The sequence below is a fragment of the Nicotiana tabacum genome, chromosome 2, assembly GCF_000715075.1.
Source record: "Nicotiana tabacum cultivar K326 chromosome 2, ASM71507v2, whole genome shotgun sequence".
Lineage (NCBI taxonomy): Eukaryota > Viridiplantae > Streptophyta > Magnoliopsida > Solanales > Solanaceae > Nicotiana > Nicotiana tabacum.
In genome coordinates, this window is record NC_134081.1 from 63257657 (window position 1) to 63274119 (window position 16463).

General features: G+C 34.5%; 1 protein-coding gene across 2 annotated transcripts; it reads right to left on the reverse strand.

Annotated features, from left to right (window-relative positions):
• Positions 1-9329: 9329 nt before the first annotated feature.
• On the reverse strand, positions 9330-14285 carry LOC107769360 (aluminum-activated malate transporter 8-like). Of its 2 annotated transcripts, none has more exons than XM_016588570.2 (6): positions 13917-14285; positions 13646-13786; positions 12589-12852; positions 12075-12172; positions 10893-11036; positions 9330-10124 (listed from the first exon to the last, which is right to left on the reverse strand). In XM_016588570.2, the coding sequence occupies exons 1-6, from the start codon at positions 14218-14220 to the stop codon at positions 9465-9467; spliced, it is 1611 nt and encodes a 536-aa protein (XP_016444056.1). In that variant the 5' UTR covers positions 14221-14285; the 3' UTR covers positions 9330-9464. The 2 variants fall into 2 exon arrangements, with proteins under 2 accessions (XP_016444056.1, XP_016444055.1); XM_016588569.2 differs by having other exon boundaries at positions 12075-12202.
• Between the last annotated feature and the right edge of the window lie 2178 nt (positions 14286-16463).

Here is a 16463-nt window from a genome sequence, read left to right on the forward strand (position 1 = left end):
TTCAATTAAGGTTTAGAAATTACGGAAAAGATAATGATAACTTCAATTAAAGGTAAGAAATTACGTAAAATATAATGATAACTTCAATTAAAGGTAAGCAATTACGGAAAAGATAATGATAACTTCAATTAAAGATAAGCAATTACGGAAAAGATAACACGACAATTAAAGAGGCGAACACTCCAATTAAGGCACGTAAGAGTTTATTGGCAACAAGGGTAGAACATGGAGGGTGAATTAGCATAAATGACTCAAATCTACACGGCCTTTACATGACACAATTAGCATAAATGACTCAAATCTTAAGGGATAGTTCCCCCACACAAAGTTAGGCAAGATACTTACATCAAAGAATATAGATGGACACTCTAAATTGACCTTCTCGTGTGAAACAACCTCTGGACGGCTCAAATCTAGCCAAAATAATTTCATTTCATGAATAAAAATAATAGGAATCAAATCTGGGTAATAAAGCTTCAATATTTAACAAAAACTAAAAAGCCAACCCAAATAGTCAACCCCAGGTTTGCACCTCAGAACCCGATAAAATTCTTAAAATTCGAACACCTATTCCGATACGAGTCCAACCATACTAAATTTATCCAATTCCGACATCAATTCATCCTTCAAATCATCATTTTACATTTTTGAAAGTTTTAACAAAATTTCTATTTTTCCCAACTCAAACCACAAATTTAATGATAAAAATAAAGATGGAATCGTGAAATAAAATCAAATCTGGGTAGAGAACACTTACCCCAAACCAACACGCGAAGGATCCCTCAAAAATCGCTCAAATCCGAGGTCTCTAACTCAAAAGATGAAAAATGGAACAAAAGCCTCGATTTTTGAAATTAGTATATGCTGCCCGGGTAACATGAATGACGATCGCGGAAATTCGTATGCGAACGCAAAGAAGAAAAATATCCGCTGCTAGGGTTGTTCTACGCGAACGCGAAAAGGGAGGTACGAATGCGATGCACTAAGGATCTAAAGCTATGTGGACGCAATGAAACTCCCTGAACACGAAGGCTAGCAGATATGGCCTTCCCCAGCCTGGTCGCCCACTACGCGATCACGAAATAACGAATACGAACGAGATAAAGCAGAATTCCCACGTATGCGATCGTGAACCTTTAACTGCGAACGTGAAGAAAAATTTCCGCCTGCCTCTAAATTACACTATGCAAACGTGATGCCTTTGACGCAAACGTTATGAAGAAAAACCAAATGACAGAACTAAGATTTCAAAACATGAGGAAATGGCCCGTAACCCATCTGAAACACACCCGAGGCCCCAGGACTACGTTGAAACATACCAACAAGTTCCATAACATAACGCGGACCTGCTCGAAGCCTCAAATCACATCAAACAATATCCAAACTATGAATCACACCTCGAATCAAACTTAATTAACTTATGAACTTTTAACTTCTACAACTCACGCCGAAACATATCAAATCAATCCGGGATAACCTCAAATTTTGTGTGCAAGTACCAAATGACATAACGGAAATAATCCAATTCTTAGAATCGCAAATACGAGCTCGATATCAACAAATTCAACTCCCGATCAAACCTCTCAACCATCCAAACCTTCAACTTTCAAATTTTTACCAAAATGCATCAAATCAACCTACGGACCTCCAAATCCTCCGGACACATGCCTAAGTCAAAATCATCACACGAACCTATTGGAATCATTAAAACACCAAATCGAAGGCGTCTACATAATAGTAAAACTCCAATATACTCTTTACGCTTAAGCTTCTAAAATAAGAATCCTATTTTCAAATTGATCTCAAATCATCCAAAAATTGAACCCAGCCACACACGCAAGTCATAATACATAACACGAAGCTGCTCGAGACCTTAAGCCACCGAACGGGATGCTAATTCTCAAAACGACCAGTTGAATCATTACAAAAACAAGCCCGATAACAACCTACGGGCCTTCCCAAACCATGAACAAACTGGTGCACGCACACACGCCCGTCACCAAGTGCGTACGTCTCCCCAATATGTTTTTAAATAACTTAGTCCTTAGGGTTGAATACCCTCAAATACAAGTTTAGATATGTTACATAGTGCAAATCACAACTCCAACAAGCCCTTCCCACGCGTTTCGGCCTCCAAACAACTCGAATCTAGTCACAAACAACTCAAAATCAACAAATAATGCCATAGGAAATAACTTAAAACAATAAAGTTTCGATCTTTATCCAAAAATCAAAAAGTCAACCCCAAGCCCACGCCTTAGAACTCAACAAAATTTACAAATTCCGGACACCCATTCGATTACGAGTCCAGCCATACCAAAATTATCTAATTCCGACCTCAAATCGACCGTCAAACTTCCATTTTTCATTTTTGAAAGGTTTCCACAAAATCCCCCATTTCTCACTTTAATTCACTATTTAAATGTTAAAAACGAAGATGGAATCATGAAATATTAACAAATCCAAGTCAAAAACACTTACCCCAATCCAAGACGTGAAAATCCCCTCTAAAATCACCCAAAATCGAGCTCTACATTTAAAAATATGAAAATAATACTCTAACCCTCGATTTGGGTTTTAACATTCGACTGCCTAGTTGTTCCTCTTCACGATCGCGGAAAGTCCCTCGTGACCTCGTAGAACAAAAGTGTACTGCCCTCCAAAATGGTCTACGCGAATGCGGAAACAAAGTTGCGAATGCGATGCTAAACCAACCTGACCTATCGCGAACACGGACAAAATTACGCGATCGCATAGGCTTAAAGCCTGACTTTCCAGTTGACCACTCCACTACGCGAACGCATGAACCACTCCACGATCACATTGGCCTGAGACGTCAAGGCTTCACGAATGCATTCCTAATATCGTGAACGCGATGAATAAATACCACCAGGCACCAAACAACCCTTCACGATTGTGATCCTCCCTTTGCGCTCTCGTATGAGGAAATCAGATCCAAGTTTTCAGCAGTCAACCAAAGTCCAAAATGAAGCCGAACTTGATCTGAATCACACCCGAAGCCCTTAGGACCCTGTCTGTACATACCAAAAAATCCTAAAATATGATACGAACTTAGTCAAAGCCTCAAATCACATCAAACAACATTGAAATCATGAATCGTACCCCAATTCAAGCTTAATGAACTATTGAACTTCCAACTTCTAAAACTAATGTCGAAACATACGAAACCAATTCCGATTGATCTCAAATTTTGCACACAAGTCGTAAATGACACAACCGACCTATTCCAACTCCAGAACTGAAATCCGAGCTCGGTATCAACAAAGTCAACTCTCGATCAAACTTCTCAACCTTGCAAGTCTTCAACTTTTCAACTTTTGCCAATTCAAGCCAAAAGGACTTATGGACCTCCAAATCAATATCCACACATACTCATAAGTCCAAATTCACCATATGAAGCTATCAGAATCATCAAAACCATATGAGACGTTCACACAAAGGTAAAATTCTGGTCAACTCTTTCAACTTAAGCCTTCAACCTTGGGACTGTATCCCAATTCACTGTGAAATCTCTCCGCAACTGATCCGACCACCTCGGTAAGTCACATAACCATAATTAAGTATAGAAGAAGCAATAAATAAGGTAACGGGGCTACAATACACAAATGACCGACCGTGTCATTACAACACCTATGGACTAGTTCGCAATCTTAGAAGTTAGTTATGAACATGAGAGTCGCTCATCTCAACCTCATAATCTGGAAACATTTTCATTGTTTATTGTTTACGAATTTCAACAGCTGGAACATCATCATCAACTAATTATTTAGGAATTTGACAAGATGGAAGATCTTCAGTTGTTGTTTGGTTACGAAGCTCACATGTTAATTTATGAGCCTCCGAATCACTCATTGCAAGCCACTTATTATCATCCACAACTCCAACATCAACTAAACCGGTGCTGTATAAAATACATCAAGATATCAGAAAGATAAACATAAAAAAATTAAAAATAGAACTATAGAGTTAATTACCAGAAGTCACTTCCTTGCTCCCTTCTAAATTCACATCTACATTATTGTCATAATTTTTCTTGATATCATGGGCATCCTCTCTAGAGCTAGACATTGAAATATTTTTAAAATTCTTATTATAGAACAAGTAAAAATATTGCAACTAACATAAAATAATCAGTATGTTGAAACTAGAAAAATAGACCGTATCCAGATTAGTATCACCATCTTCATCTTATTTGATATCTCTGTTGTGTTGGTGCTATATCAAAAATTTTAAAAACATTATTAACTTTAGACTACCCAAAAAATATATAAACAATACAACAAGAAATACTATTATACCTCTTAATTGCTCTTCTTAATTGAATCAATGGCATCGAACACCTCCACAAATTTCTCGGCAAGATAATTCTTTAAAACCACTATTTCATCCTTATATTCCTTCTTCAATAACAATACTTCCTTCTTCAATTCCTCTTTTCTCTCTACCAAAATCTTGAACTGAACATCCCAGTCATTACCTACGGGTAAGGCATTTTTAATTTAGACTATTTTTTTTTAATTTTTTCAGGTGGATGGTCGATAAAGGCATTCCCTGAACTATGACATTTGTCATGAATATTCTCTACCACCTCCTTCTCCAAGTCATTTGCAGCTTTGCTTTGTATTTTTGATGTTTGAGGTTGATGATCAACAAGGTCATTATCTGCCACCTTATTGTCTAAGTCAACAACACCTTTTTCATGCCTTTTGCCCTGCCTTTTTATTGCTCGCGGGTCGATGATCAATAAAGCCATCATCTAAACTAGGGTGTTTCTGATCAATATTATATGCTGCGTCGTTCTCCAAGTTGTCAAGATACATATTCCTTAAATTCAACTACATAAATAAATATCTAATAAGTTAATTAAAAAAAAGTATTTACTGATGGTATACTATTTTACATAAGAAAAAGTCGCAATTATACTAGTGACATGGTATAACAGAAATACAAATGAGTATATCACATGATATACCACTATTAATGGAAACAAATATCTAATAACTTCATTAAATAAAAAAGTAGTGTTTACTGGTGCTATACTATTTTACATAAGAAAATGTCACAGTTATACCAGTGACATGGTAATATACTCATTTATATTTTCGATGGTATACTATTTTACATAAGAAAAAGTCGCAGTTATACGAGTGACTTGGTATACCAGAAATACAAATGAGTATATCACATGATATACCACTATAAACTGAAACAAACATCTAATAACTTAGTTAGAAAAAGGAAGTATTTACTAATGGTATACTATTTTACATACAAAAAGTCACAGTTATACCAGTGCTTGGTATACCAAAAATATAAATGAGTATATCACATGATATACCACTATTAACTGAAAATACATGGGAAAACAAGAAAGTAATTTACCTTGTTAGAAGGAAGATCATACACTCTCTAATGTAATTCCTCGAACTTTAGCTGCCTTGTGACCTTCCATCTAATAATTCGTGGAGATTTATTCCCACACCGAATAATGACACCATTATGCACATATCCACAACATCCATACAACCATATCTGAATAGCCAAAGAAAAACCAAAAATCCAATCATACTGTCGTCGCCTATCCAAAATGCCAGACATTTATTCCAAGGTAGCCTTGTATACAGTTCTTCCCCGTGGATATTGTTATAATCACCTTCCTCAACCAAGTCAAAGTAACCCCTATGAACCAATTTGGTGTTCTTAATAGAAAAGAGGAAGGAGTTTATCACAAATAACAATGTCACCCTCACAACATCTTCATCAGACTCAAATGTTTTATTAAGAAAATAATCTGAAAGGTATTTCTTAGCAAGAGAAGAGTAATCTGCAAAGTACTTTTCAATCAAACGGTTCTTCTTTACGTTAAAACGAGTAGGGAGTCGTACATCACCAGTACATTTTAATCTAGACATACAAGCTAACTCAGATAAATAAAAACATAGCTTAACTCCATTGAAAACAAACTGCATTGACCTCCATCGTCAATAAAGAATATATCAACTGCGATTGCATTTCTATTCTAGTTAAATCCAACAAATATCCAAAACAAGTTGACTTAAAAAGCCTAACTTGTGTTGTTGATAGTTTTCTTCTCAAATCGTAAACAATCTCAGAATTGAAATGAATACCAAGTTTTGGCTTATCGCTTGCATTAAGCTGAATTTAAGTAGACATATATATACAAGTATATCACATAGTATACATCAGTGGAACTAGCTCTTAATAAGTAAGCTCTAACATACATAAAACTTCGAATACATTCCAAAATTTACATTGGGAGGGGATTCGACATGTTTTTATAAAGATATCGGATTCAGAAACCTTCCTTTTTTTTGTAGGCCTCAAATCAGTTTGAGAAACACCAAGTTCTCGTTGTTTAGAACTTGAGGAACCACCAATTTCGTGTTCTTTAGAACTTGAGGAACCACCAATTTCGTGTACTTTAGAACTTGAGGAACTACCAATTTCGTGTTCCTTAGCACTTTGAGAATGCGTTCTTCTCAAACTAGATGCTCCAGATCCATTCGAAGATGATTCTCCATTTGCATGCTCACTTAAGGGAGTTTTCAGATCAGTTTGAGAAACATCAGTTTTTTGTTGCTTAAAACTTGGGGAACCAACAGTATCTCGTGCTTTAGCCCTTTGCGAACGCATTCTTCCAAAACTAACTACTTGAGATCCACTTACCGAAGATGATTATGCAATTGCATGGCTGCTTGGAGCATCTTTCATATAAAGCTCGCCCATTGTAACTGACTTATTTTCGACATTCATATCAATATTAGAAACCTATGATGAAAGTGGAATTGGATCAAAAACCTGTGGTGAAGGTGGAATTGGATGGAAAGGTCTTGCACGCTTAAGAGAGTGCTTTCTACCCATAAGTTTTCAACACTTTTTTCTCGAAATTAAAGCTTGACATTGCTAAATTTTAGAAGAGGAGAAACGAATTTAGAAGCGAAAGTTCGCGATTTTGTTGGAAATTTGGGGAATTTTGCAGAAAATTCGCGTCTAAAGAGAACGGTTAGAGACGATTGCGTATTTTGATATTGGGAAAGAGAGAAGGTACATGGCATAAAAGCTGAGGCACACGTATGATAAACTAAAACTTTGGGGCAGGGCGCGCCAATTTTAAAAATTGGGAGCATATTGGTCATTAAATCTTTAAATGGGGCTCTAAGTATCATTTTCTCCTTATCTTTACATAGATTTTCTTTTTAACACTTTGATAAAGTTATTCTTCCCTTTTCCCTTCTCTTTTATTAGTTTCTAGTTTCAAATTTATCCTCCAGTTCTTTTGCTTTACATAAATGGAATGCAAAATTAACCTGCTAAAACAAAAAAGAAAAAAGGCCAAATTAGAAGGAAAAACACAGCGCAAAAATAACTTCTTACTATATATACTCTGAAATATTGAAAAGAAATATGTTGTTTAACTTTTTTGGGCTTACTTCGTGTCCTTTCACCTTGCTTTTCTTATTTTTATAAGTTAAAAACAGAGGAAATTACACAATCTGCCATTTTTGCCCATTTATGAATTAATTACAATTTCTACCTATTCATCAAAATCTATTTTTGCCGGCTAGACATTCCTCTTTTTGCCATACCAAACCGTGCATATTTTCTTTTAATTAAACCCATAGCTTTCTCTTTGTGAATAAGTATGAAATCTAATTTTAATTACCCGTTACCGCACATTCTAATTTGTCTTATAATGTGTACCTATGCAATCTAAAATATTTACCCAACTACCTATTTTCAAAATCCTTTCCTTTCTAATCCCGGATCACGTGAAACCCCATTAATTGCCCCAACCTATTTTCTTCTTTTTATGCATGTGTATTATGTAATAGTAGTATAGTCATATATAGTTGTCTGGAATTAATTAGTAGAACTGTATACCCTATTGGCATAATTATATATCATATTGGTATTATATGGTAGTTGAAATATTTTTTGGTTATTTTACCTACATTTTAAGTGAATTCTATTATGAAATGATTTATATGATCATATTTTCCCGTGTTGAATTTTCTTGTACCTATGTACATAGATTTTGTGTATTATGTAATAGTTTTTATAGTTATATGCAGTTGTTGGAATGACCCCGTACAACTATATACCCTATTAGTATAACTATATACTATATTGGTATCATATGTTAGTTGAATCCTTTTGATTGTATTAGCTGCATTTAATTGGTACACTATTTGATTTTCTTTTAATAATAGTAATATAGTACAATATCTTGAAATACTTTATTATATTAATATGTGGTACACTATTTTTTTATTTTTCTCTTTGCATGTGTATTATGTAACAGTAGTATAGTCATATAATTGCCAGAAATTAACTAGTAAAAATGTATACCATGTTGGTATAGTTATATGCCATATTGGTATCATATGGTAGTTTGAATATTCTTTTGGTTATTTTAGCTGTATTTTTAAGTGAATTATATTCTTGAATTATTTATATGAACATGATTTCCAGTGCTGGGATTTTTTTTGTGTCGATGGACATAGATTATGTGTATTATGTAATAATTTTTATAGTTATAGGCAATTATTGGAATGACCCCATACAACTATATACCATGTTAGTATACAAAATGAGTAAGTTGCTTTGCGAATATTTAGCTTGCAATGCGAGCATGTAATTTCTCATACTCTTATTGCATCCTTTAATGTTTTTGTACAATAGTATAGTCGCAGATAGTTGTAGCAATATTTTAGAGCAATCATATACTCTGTTAGTATACATGTATACCATATTGGTATCATATGGTACTAGAAGTCTTTTTTGCTACTTATACTTTTATTGCATTTTTCAATATTTTATTATCAATTCTATTCTAACTAGTATATATGGAGATTTGGCTGCAGTAGATTATGTTTTGCTCTATAACTGGTTGTGTTACTACTATTGGTAGAGTGTGTACTGATATTTGTAGGGAATGAGATCACGATTTGCATGGCAATCACGTGAAATTAGAAAAGGAACAAGAAATAAAGAAAATAAATAAAAAGAAAAAAATAAAGAAGGAGTCAAATTTGAGTGTGAAATAAGTTATGGTAAAAATAATAATAATACGATTTGGGCAAAAATAAATGAATAAAAGAAAAAAAGAAAAAAAAGAAGAAGAAAACGAGAAAAAAGAAAAAGGAGAAAAGAAAGAAAATAGGAAAAAAGAAAAGAAGCATTGAAATAAAAAAGAATTGGAGAAAAAAGAGAAAATTCCCCACAAAAACTACAATGGATAGAAAATATAATTAGTTTGATGGGTAGAAAAACAAATGGATATATAAGGGTAAATAATTTTATTTTTATGGGTAATTGTATCGTTCACCCTTAAAAAAATAACTACGGCCTACTCATCCAATAAATTTCAATCTGTTATTATATCCTATTGTCATCCTTCTATTTGTTTGCAAATACTAATACTAGTTCTCTATTTCCGGATGTCCTTTTCGTCCCGCCGGCACATATTCACCTTTTTTTCTGCGATCTTCATATCCTACTGCATGTATCTCACAAACAACATCTTCTGCTTTTATTGCAGCTACTGGATTCACCTCCTCCCCGATTTTCCCTGCCGATTCTGTATCATCATGTATCTCTATCACAACAGAAGCACCACTATTGACGTTGTCAGCCTCCAAAACAGGAATCAGAAGCTGCGGCCGAGGCGGTGGTTTCTCCAATGCCTTGGCCGAAGAAGAATCGTTCTTCTTCTTTTTCTTCTTCTTCTTCTCATTATTTTCCTCCTTGTTAAAACGTGCTTTAATTGAAAGCTCTTCAACAGCCTCCGAGATTTTGTCGACGCATTTGGTGACCTCAATGAGTATTGACACCACTGACATAGCTCCGATGACATCAATGGTGTCTGCTTCTTCGAACAAGAAGAAAGTTTTAAACGTAAAAAGTGCCTCTTTGAGATCAGCAATGGCAGTTCTTGCGTTATACGAGTGGGATTCCGTTGTAATAGTAGAAAGTTTCGTCACAATTTTGATAGAGAATGCAAGCTCTTTTAAGGCTTTGCTAGATTCTGTTATCATTCTTTTGCATGCTTTTTCTGTTCTTCTATTGAATTCAATTGGTGCCTGGAAAATCAAGCACGCGTGAGAATTAGAAATTTCATGTAGCTCCAGAATAGCTTCTAGCTTAACAAATGCTATAAAATCACCTAAAATTTTGATGGGAAAGAAAAAGGAAGAAATGATAATTGAGTAAGTTTTATGAAATCAAATAACACAACATATTAGTAGTATGTAACTATACGTACTATCTCTCAGTTCAATTTTATATAATAACAACAACAATAATGCTACAACGCCAAATAAGTAGATCGGCTACGAGAATTCTCAATTCACCATTTAAGCTCAAATTATGTCATCATCACACCTCAGTTAAATTTTATATGGATGATGTTTGGCTGAATTATAGAGATATGTTTTTGTAAATTTTACATTTATATTATATTCGTGATGTTTGAAGAGAATGATTGAAAAATTAATTCTGTGAAATGATGTCAAGCATTTTGTGACTCCCCAATACCGCTATACTAGTTCAGACAATATTATAGTTTTTATTATTATTAAAAAGTATAAAACTTTAATGTTTATTATAATTCATTTCAGATGATATTTCATACAGAAAAATGCCTTTACAATTATTACCATTGAGGTATGCAGTTTACGGTCTTATAAGCACTTTTCGTGTTTTTCGTTTAAGGACAGAACCGCTTTTATGTCATTTTCCAAGCTTCCATTTTTATGCATAACATACCAAATCGAATATATTTATTAAATTCTCCGAAATTTTTATAACTGTAATTTATGATCGTGCAATTATACTTGCAATATATATACCTGAGACTTGGATTTTAAGTGGCCACTAAGAGATTGAAGATGGCCAGCACATTCTCTAGCAATGCCGCCAATCTTCAAGTATTGTTTCCATGGATGATTAAACCTGAATGATCCGTGTGCAGGCTCCCACCATGCAATGTTTGCCTGAGACATTTGTTTTTGTTTGTATTATTTTTATTTGCTACAGTGATAAAGAAGGGAGAAAAAAAGGCAAGAAAATGTGTATCTTTTGCTTACTGTAGGCCTCCTGAATGTTTCTCTTATCAAGACAATATGATAAATCAATGAACTAAGAAATTACAAAATTGAATCTGCTTTATAAATCCTCACTATCATAAAATTTTTTGTTTAGGCATATTTTAATACTCAATACTTAAGTACTGTTATGTAACACCAAGTGTTCTCTAATATACTCTTGTGGTTATATTTCTAATATACTAGTAAGAGTCTTCTGGTAAGAACTAGTCTTCTGGTTGGTATCACCTATTACAATTTGTTAATTTCCATTATTTTCTTTCTTTTGTTAGATTTGCTCGGACTCCTAGATATTACCTTCTGAGATTACTTTTTCCGATGTAAGTTTAGGTCTATCTCTTTATCTTTTAACTTAGTCAATCAGCATAATTTTAGGTGTACAAATCGGTATATCTAAAGGCTTACATATCACGTGGCCAAATTAAAGCATCTCAAACAACATTAATCTCTTATGTTCTATTACACCTTCTGATAAATGTGATGATTGTTTATGATCTTTATCGAAATTTATATGACCGTATATTCATTGTAACATTCGCATCAATGCGACACTCATCTTGTGGCTATCTAAAACCCAACATTCACTAATCTCTATAGATAATATGATAATAACTTCTTTAATTTTCTTTTACCTTCTATATTCCTTTTTATTCTCTCTCGAAAGTAATTATTGTTTCAAGATACTTTTCAGAGTGGTAAAAATCTAAAGAGTTTCTCACCGCAACAACTGACTTAATATTCCGCCAGTAAAGAAGGAAAATTCAAACTTGTGAGAAAAATGCTCTTTTTAGTCATTCTAAAGAAATTCCACAACTAAAATACAAATTAAGAGCATTGAATGGAAGTTGGATTATTCAGTAGTCTAGCTATATATCTAGTGTATTAGTGAATTAACAAGAAGGGAGATTTGTGATCTCTTATACGCACCAAAGATTCCTCAGTGGCCTTAGAACCAAGAACACTTTTAAAGGCTTCAAAAAATCCCTTTTCATTGTCCTTGTAGCCCTCGCCACTTGCTTCCGCCTCTGAAACGTCAAAATACTCACTTCCAAATCCTTCAAAAAAAGTTCTTTTTTTGTTTTAATTTATTGCTCCATATATATTCTTAATAATGGAGTGACAAAGGTTAAATCGTACTTCCTCCATTTCAATTTATATAGTATAGTTTGACATAATGTGAAGTTGAAAAAAATATTTAAGAGTTTTAAAATATGGGATCTTAAACATGCAGTAATATTTGTGTAAGTGTTTGACAATAAAACTTTTAAAATTTGTGGTCTTAAAACATATCATAAAGGCTTGTCCTTAAGGGCAAATGAGAAATGTAATAAATTCATTCTAAATTTCTATTTCTACCATTCTTTTTTACGTGAACTAAAAAGAATATACTGTAACATAAACCGAAATGGAGGGAGCAAAAGAAATCAAGATATCCACGGACCTTCTAAAAAACTCGCTAGCTTTTCAAGGTTGGTAGTAACAAGGTTATGAAGATCTTCCCCAGCCCAGACTGGACAAATAAGCAAGGAGATGATCATGACGGTTGCAACACTGACCATAATGGTGGATATCCGCTGCTTATCCAAATCCAAGTACTTGTCACCTGAGACTGTGACCAAACTGAAGGTTGCGACAAAGAGCATGCATCCATAATCATACCTCCTTTGCATCTGTGGGTAAAACCTTGTAAATGTTCCTAGAGCACCTGCATGAAGCAAACGAGTCTTTGACGTAGGGGTGGCAAACAGGCGGGTCGGGTCGGATACGGAACGAGTCAAAAACGGGTAATGAAAAAATAGATAAATTATTCGACCCGACCCATATTTAATACGGATAAAAAACGAGTTAACCGGCGGATAATATGAGTAACCATATTATCCATGGCTTATTAAATATGATTACTTTTGGGAGAATTCCTAGTCTCTCAAACTTGAGGAACCCCCAATTTGAGGTTTTACAAATATAAAAGTTAAACCCATTAGTTATCCATTTTCTAAATGGATAATATGGGTCTTTATCTATATTTGACCCGTTTTTAAAAAGTTTATTATCCAACCTAATTTTTAGTGGATAATATGTGGTTAACTGTTTTCTTTTTACCATTTTGCTACCCTTACTTTGATGTACCCAGGGGCGGATCCACTCTTACGATACCGGATTCATTTGAATCTATTTGCTTTCCATGCGGAGTATAAATTTACGGATAAAATCTACTAATATTGTACAAATAAACAAAGATATGAACCCATAACTTTTAAATTATAATGAATTCATGCTAAGAAACTTAAAGGTTGAACCCGTAAAGTTTAAATATCGAATCCGCCAATGTACCTACACCGTTGTTCGGTGAAACAATTCTGATTTGATTATGAAAAAGGACTTCTAGCTAGCTATATATCTTCACGTAAAAGTTTTAAAACTGAGAAAACTTTGAAGAATTTTTTTATTTTGTACATTTTGTTTAGAGAAATAGAGTGTATTGAGCTTCCATTTCATACCTAGAATGAAGACCAAAAACCCAAGAACTATAGGTTCCCCTTCTTTTCCACAAAGCTCGGCTAAATATTTAGCTCCAATACCTAATGTGCCACCTAGGGCCGTAGCAAAAGCTATGTTTATGCACTTAGACATAGTTGCACCTGAAAAAATAAAAATCATTAATATGAAAAGTGTAAAAACGAATTAATACTTGTTGTTGCTGTAAAAACGAATAAACAAGATCATCAAATCAGAAGAAATATGAGATTGCACTGAGATCACAAAAATTACCAGCAGTGTACTCAAAAGCAACCATCACAGTCAGGCAAGCCACTATTGCTGATTGTTCAAAGCTATGATAGAGCGGCCAGGAATAGTAGAATAACAATACTAAAGTGAGAGCTAGTCCCACCTTAGCTGCATGCCAAATTTTCCTTGGATCATCTTTCCCAATCTGTTTTGTGTCCTTAGCAATGTTCCAAGATTTGTCCTTCAACATCCTGGGAAATCCCTTGAGCTGGCTCCACCACCGGGTGAAGACACCAGGTTGTTCTTTGCTTTTGGAGTCAGTCTTGCTTGTGGAGTCAATCTCCATGGAAATGGGGAAATGGCTAGATTTGTATGAAGAGGTACTGGAAAGCAAGAAGAGCCAAAAGAAGGTGTTGGGTATAAAAATTCACAATGGAAGAACCTCAACCACCTCAATTTATAGTTTGCAAGAAAAGTTAGGGTTGACTTTCTTTATTTTCATTTACAAATGAGTATCTAACTTGTCGTAAAATGCGGGAAACTATTTTGGCGTCCCGCGAAATTTATTAGTTAAAAAATTGATCAACTTTGATTAGTTTTTCATGTAAAATAATTTAAAATTAATATTCAAAAAATCGACCAAAAATTATCGGTTATTTCAGCCGGTCATTTTAAAAACCCTACCGACTTCGGTCGGTAATTTTATGTTTTCAATAAAACCGACCGAAATCGGTCGGTTATTTTCCCGCAAAAATACAATTAAAGAGTACAAATAAAGTAAAAGATAGTCTTAAACCAAAATGTACCAATGGTCTAGTGGTAGAATAGTATCCATCCACCATACAGACCCCGATTGGATTCTCAGACGGTGTATTTTTTAATTGCATAATTAATAATACCGACCGACTTCGGTCGAAAAATACTGACCTACTTCGGTCGGAAAATATTGACGTACTTCGGTCGGTTTTTTGGCAGATTATTTCTTTTTCGGTCCTTTGTGAAATTTTATTGACCAATCGAAATCGGTCGGAAATTGCGACCGACTTCGGTCGCTATTTATTACCTACCAGAATAATTTCTACGAATTAAAGCCGTTCAGAAGTCGGTCAGTTTTTCAGTTTTCCTACCGATTTTGGTCGGTATTTCTAGACGATTTTAGGCAGTTTTCTAGTAGTGTAAATTTGCTTTACATAAGATTCACTTCGGATAACCTAGGAAAGTTAGGAGCCATATATGGACGAGATTTTCTGGTTGTACCGATCCAACTAGTTATTTTGAGATCTATGATCCCATTTCCCTATATGAGACCCTTGTAGGCTCATTTGATGTCTTATAACTTGCGGGGACGGGTATTGTAACGGTCCGACCGGTTGTTTTGAGCTTTAGCATTTTGTTCAGCAGTTTTGAGACCTTGAGTAACTTCATAAGATGTATTATGAATTGCGTATATTGTTGGTTTTGATGTTCGCATGGTTCAGAATTGATTTGATAGAATGATTCTCAATTTGTAAGCTTCATGTTAGAAGAGTTCACCAAGGTTTGACTCTTGAGAAAACGACCCCGGAATTGAGATTTGATTGTTTCAATAGTTCCGTATGGTAATTTTGGACTTGGGCATAAGTTCGAATATGAATTTGGTTGTTCCTTGAAGATTTTAGCTCAATTTGTGAAAAGTTGGCAATTTGAAGAATTGGAAGGTTCATAAGTTTGTCAAGGAGTTGACTTTGAAGCTATCAGAGTCAGATTGTTGTTCCGGGAATTTGAAAATGTTTGTTTCATCATTTTGGACTTGTGCGCAAAGTTTGGTTGGATTCCGTATTGGTTAGGTTTGAATCAGGCGTTTGGTTTAAAATTGGAAGTTGATTAACTTAAGAGATTGATCTTGGTCGAAGATTGATGTTTGGCTAAATTTCCATATTTTTGCATGTAATTTACCTTGAATTACACCTTGATCTTGTTAACTTTAGTGTGAATATTTATGATTCAAGCTTAATAGTGATATTTATATGTGTAGGAGTCAATTAGAAGTGATTTGGAAAGTTTGCATGCACAGTGAAGTAAAAACGAAAGAATCTGAAGGAAGTATAACTTTGGTGCCCAGGTTCATACTAGGCACTAACTAAAACGCCAAGGGAAGCAAAGCACAAAAGTGGAAAAGGTTTGGTGCCCAAGTTGGCGCCAGGCACCAACCAAAACGCCGTTGACAGCAGGCTAAAAAGTTCAATGTCCATGTTCGCGCCAGGCACAAAGCGTGACGCCCAAGGGCCGATTTTGTCCTAATTCGGCTAGGACTTAGGGATTTCAACCCTACATGTCCCCAACATGTATAAAAGGGGTTCTAAAACTATTATTTGAGAGGTTGGGCATTATTTGGAGGCCAGAACATCACGTGGAACAACTTTTGGAAGAGAAAATTATCGAGTTTTTCATTCCTTTATCTTTTCTTTGTAATTTGTTTATGCAAAATACTTGAAAAATTGTTACTAAGAACATGAGTGGCTAAGCACTCTAGTTTCTAGTGTTGTAGTTGATATGATTATTAACGTTTACTAATTACATCTTCGTTAATTCGAATTATCATCTTGTAGT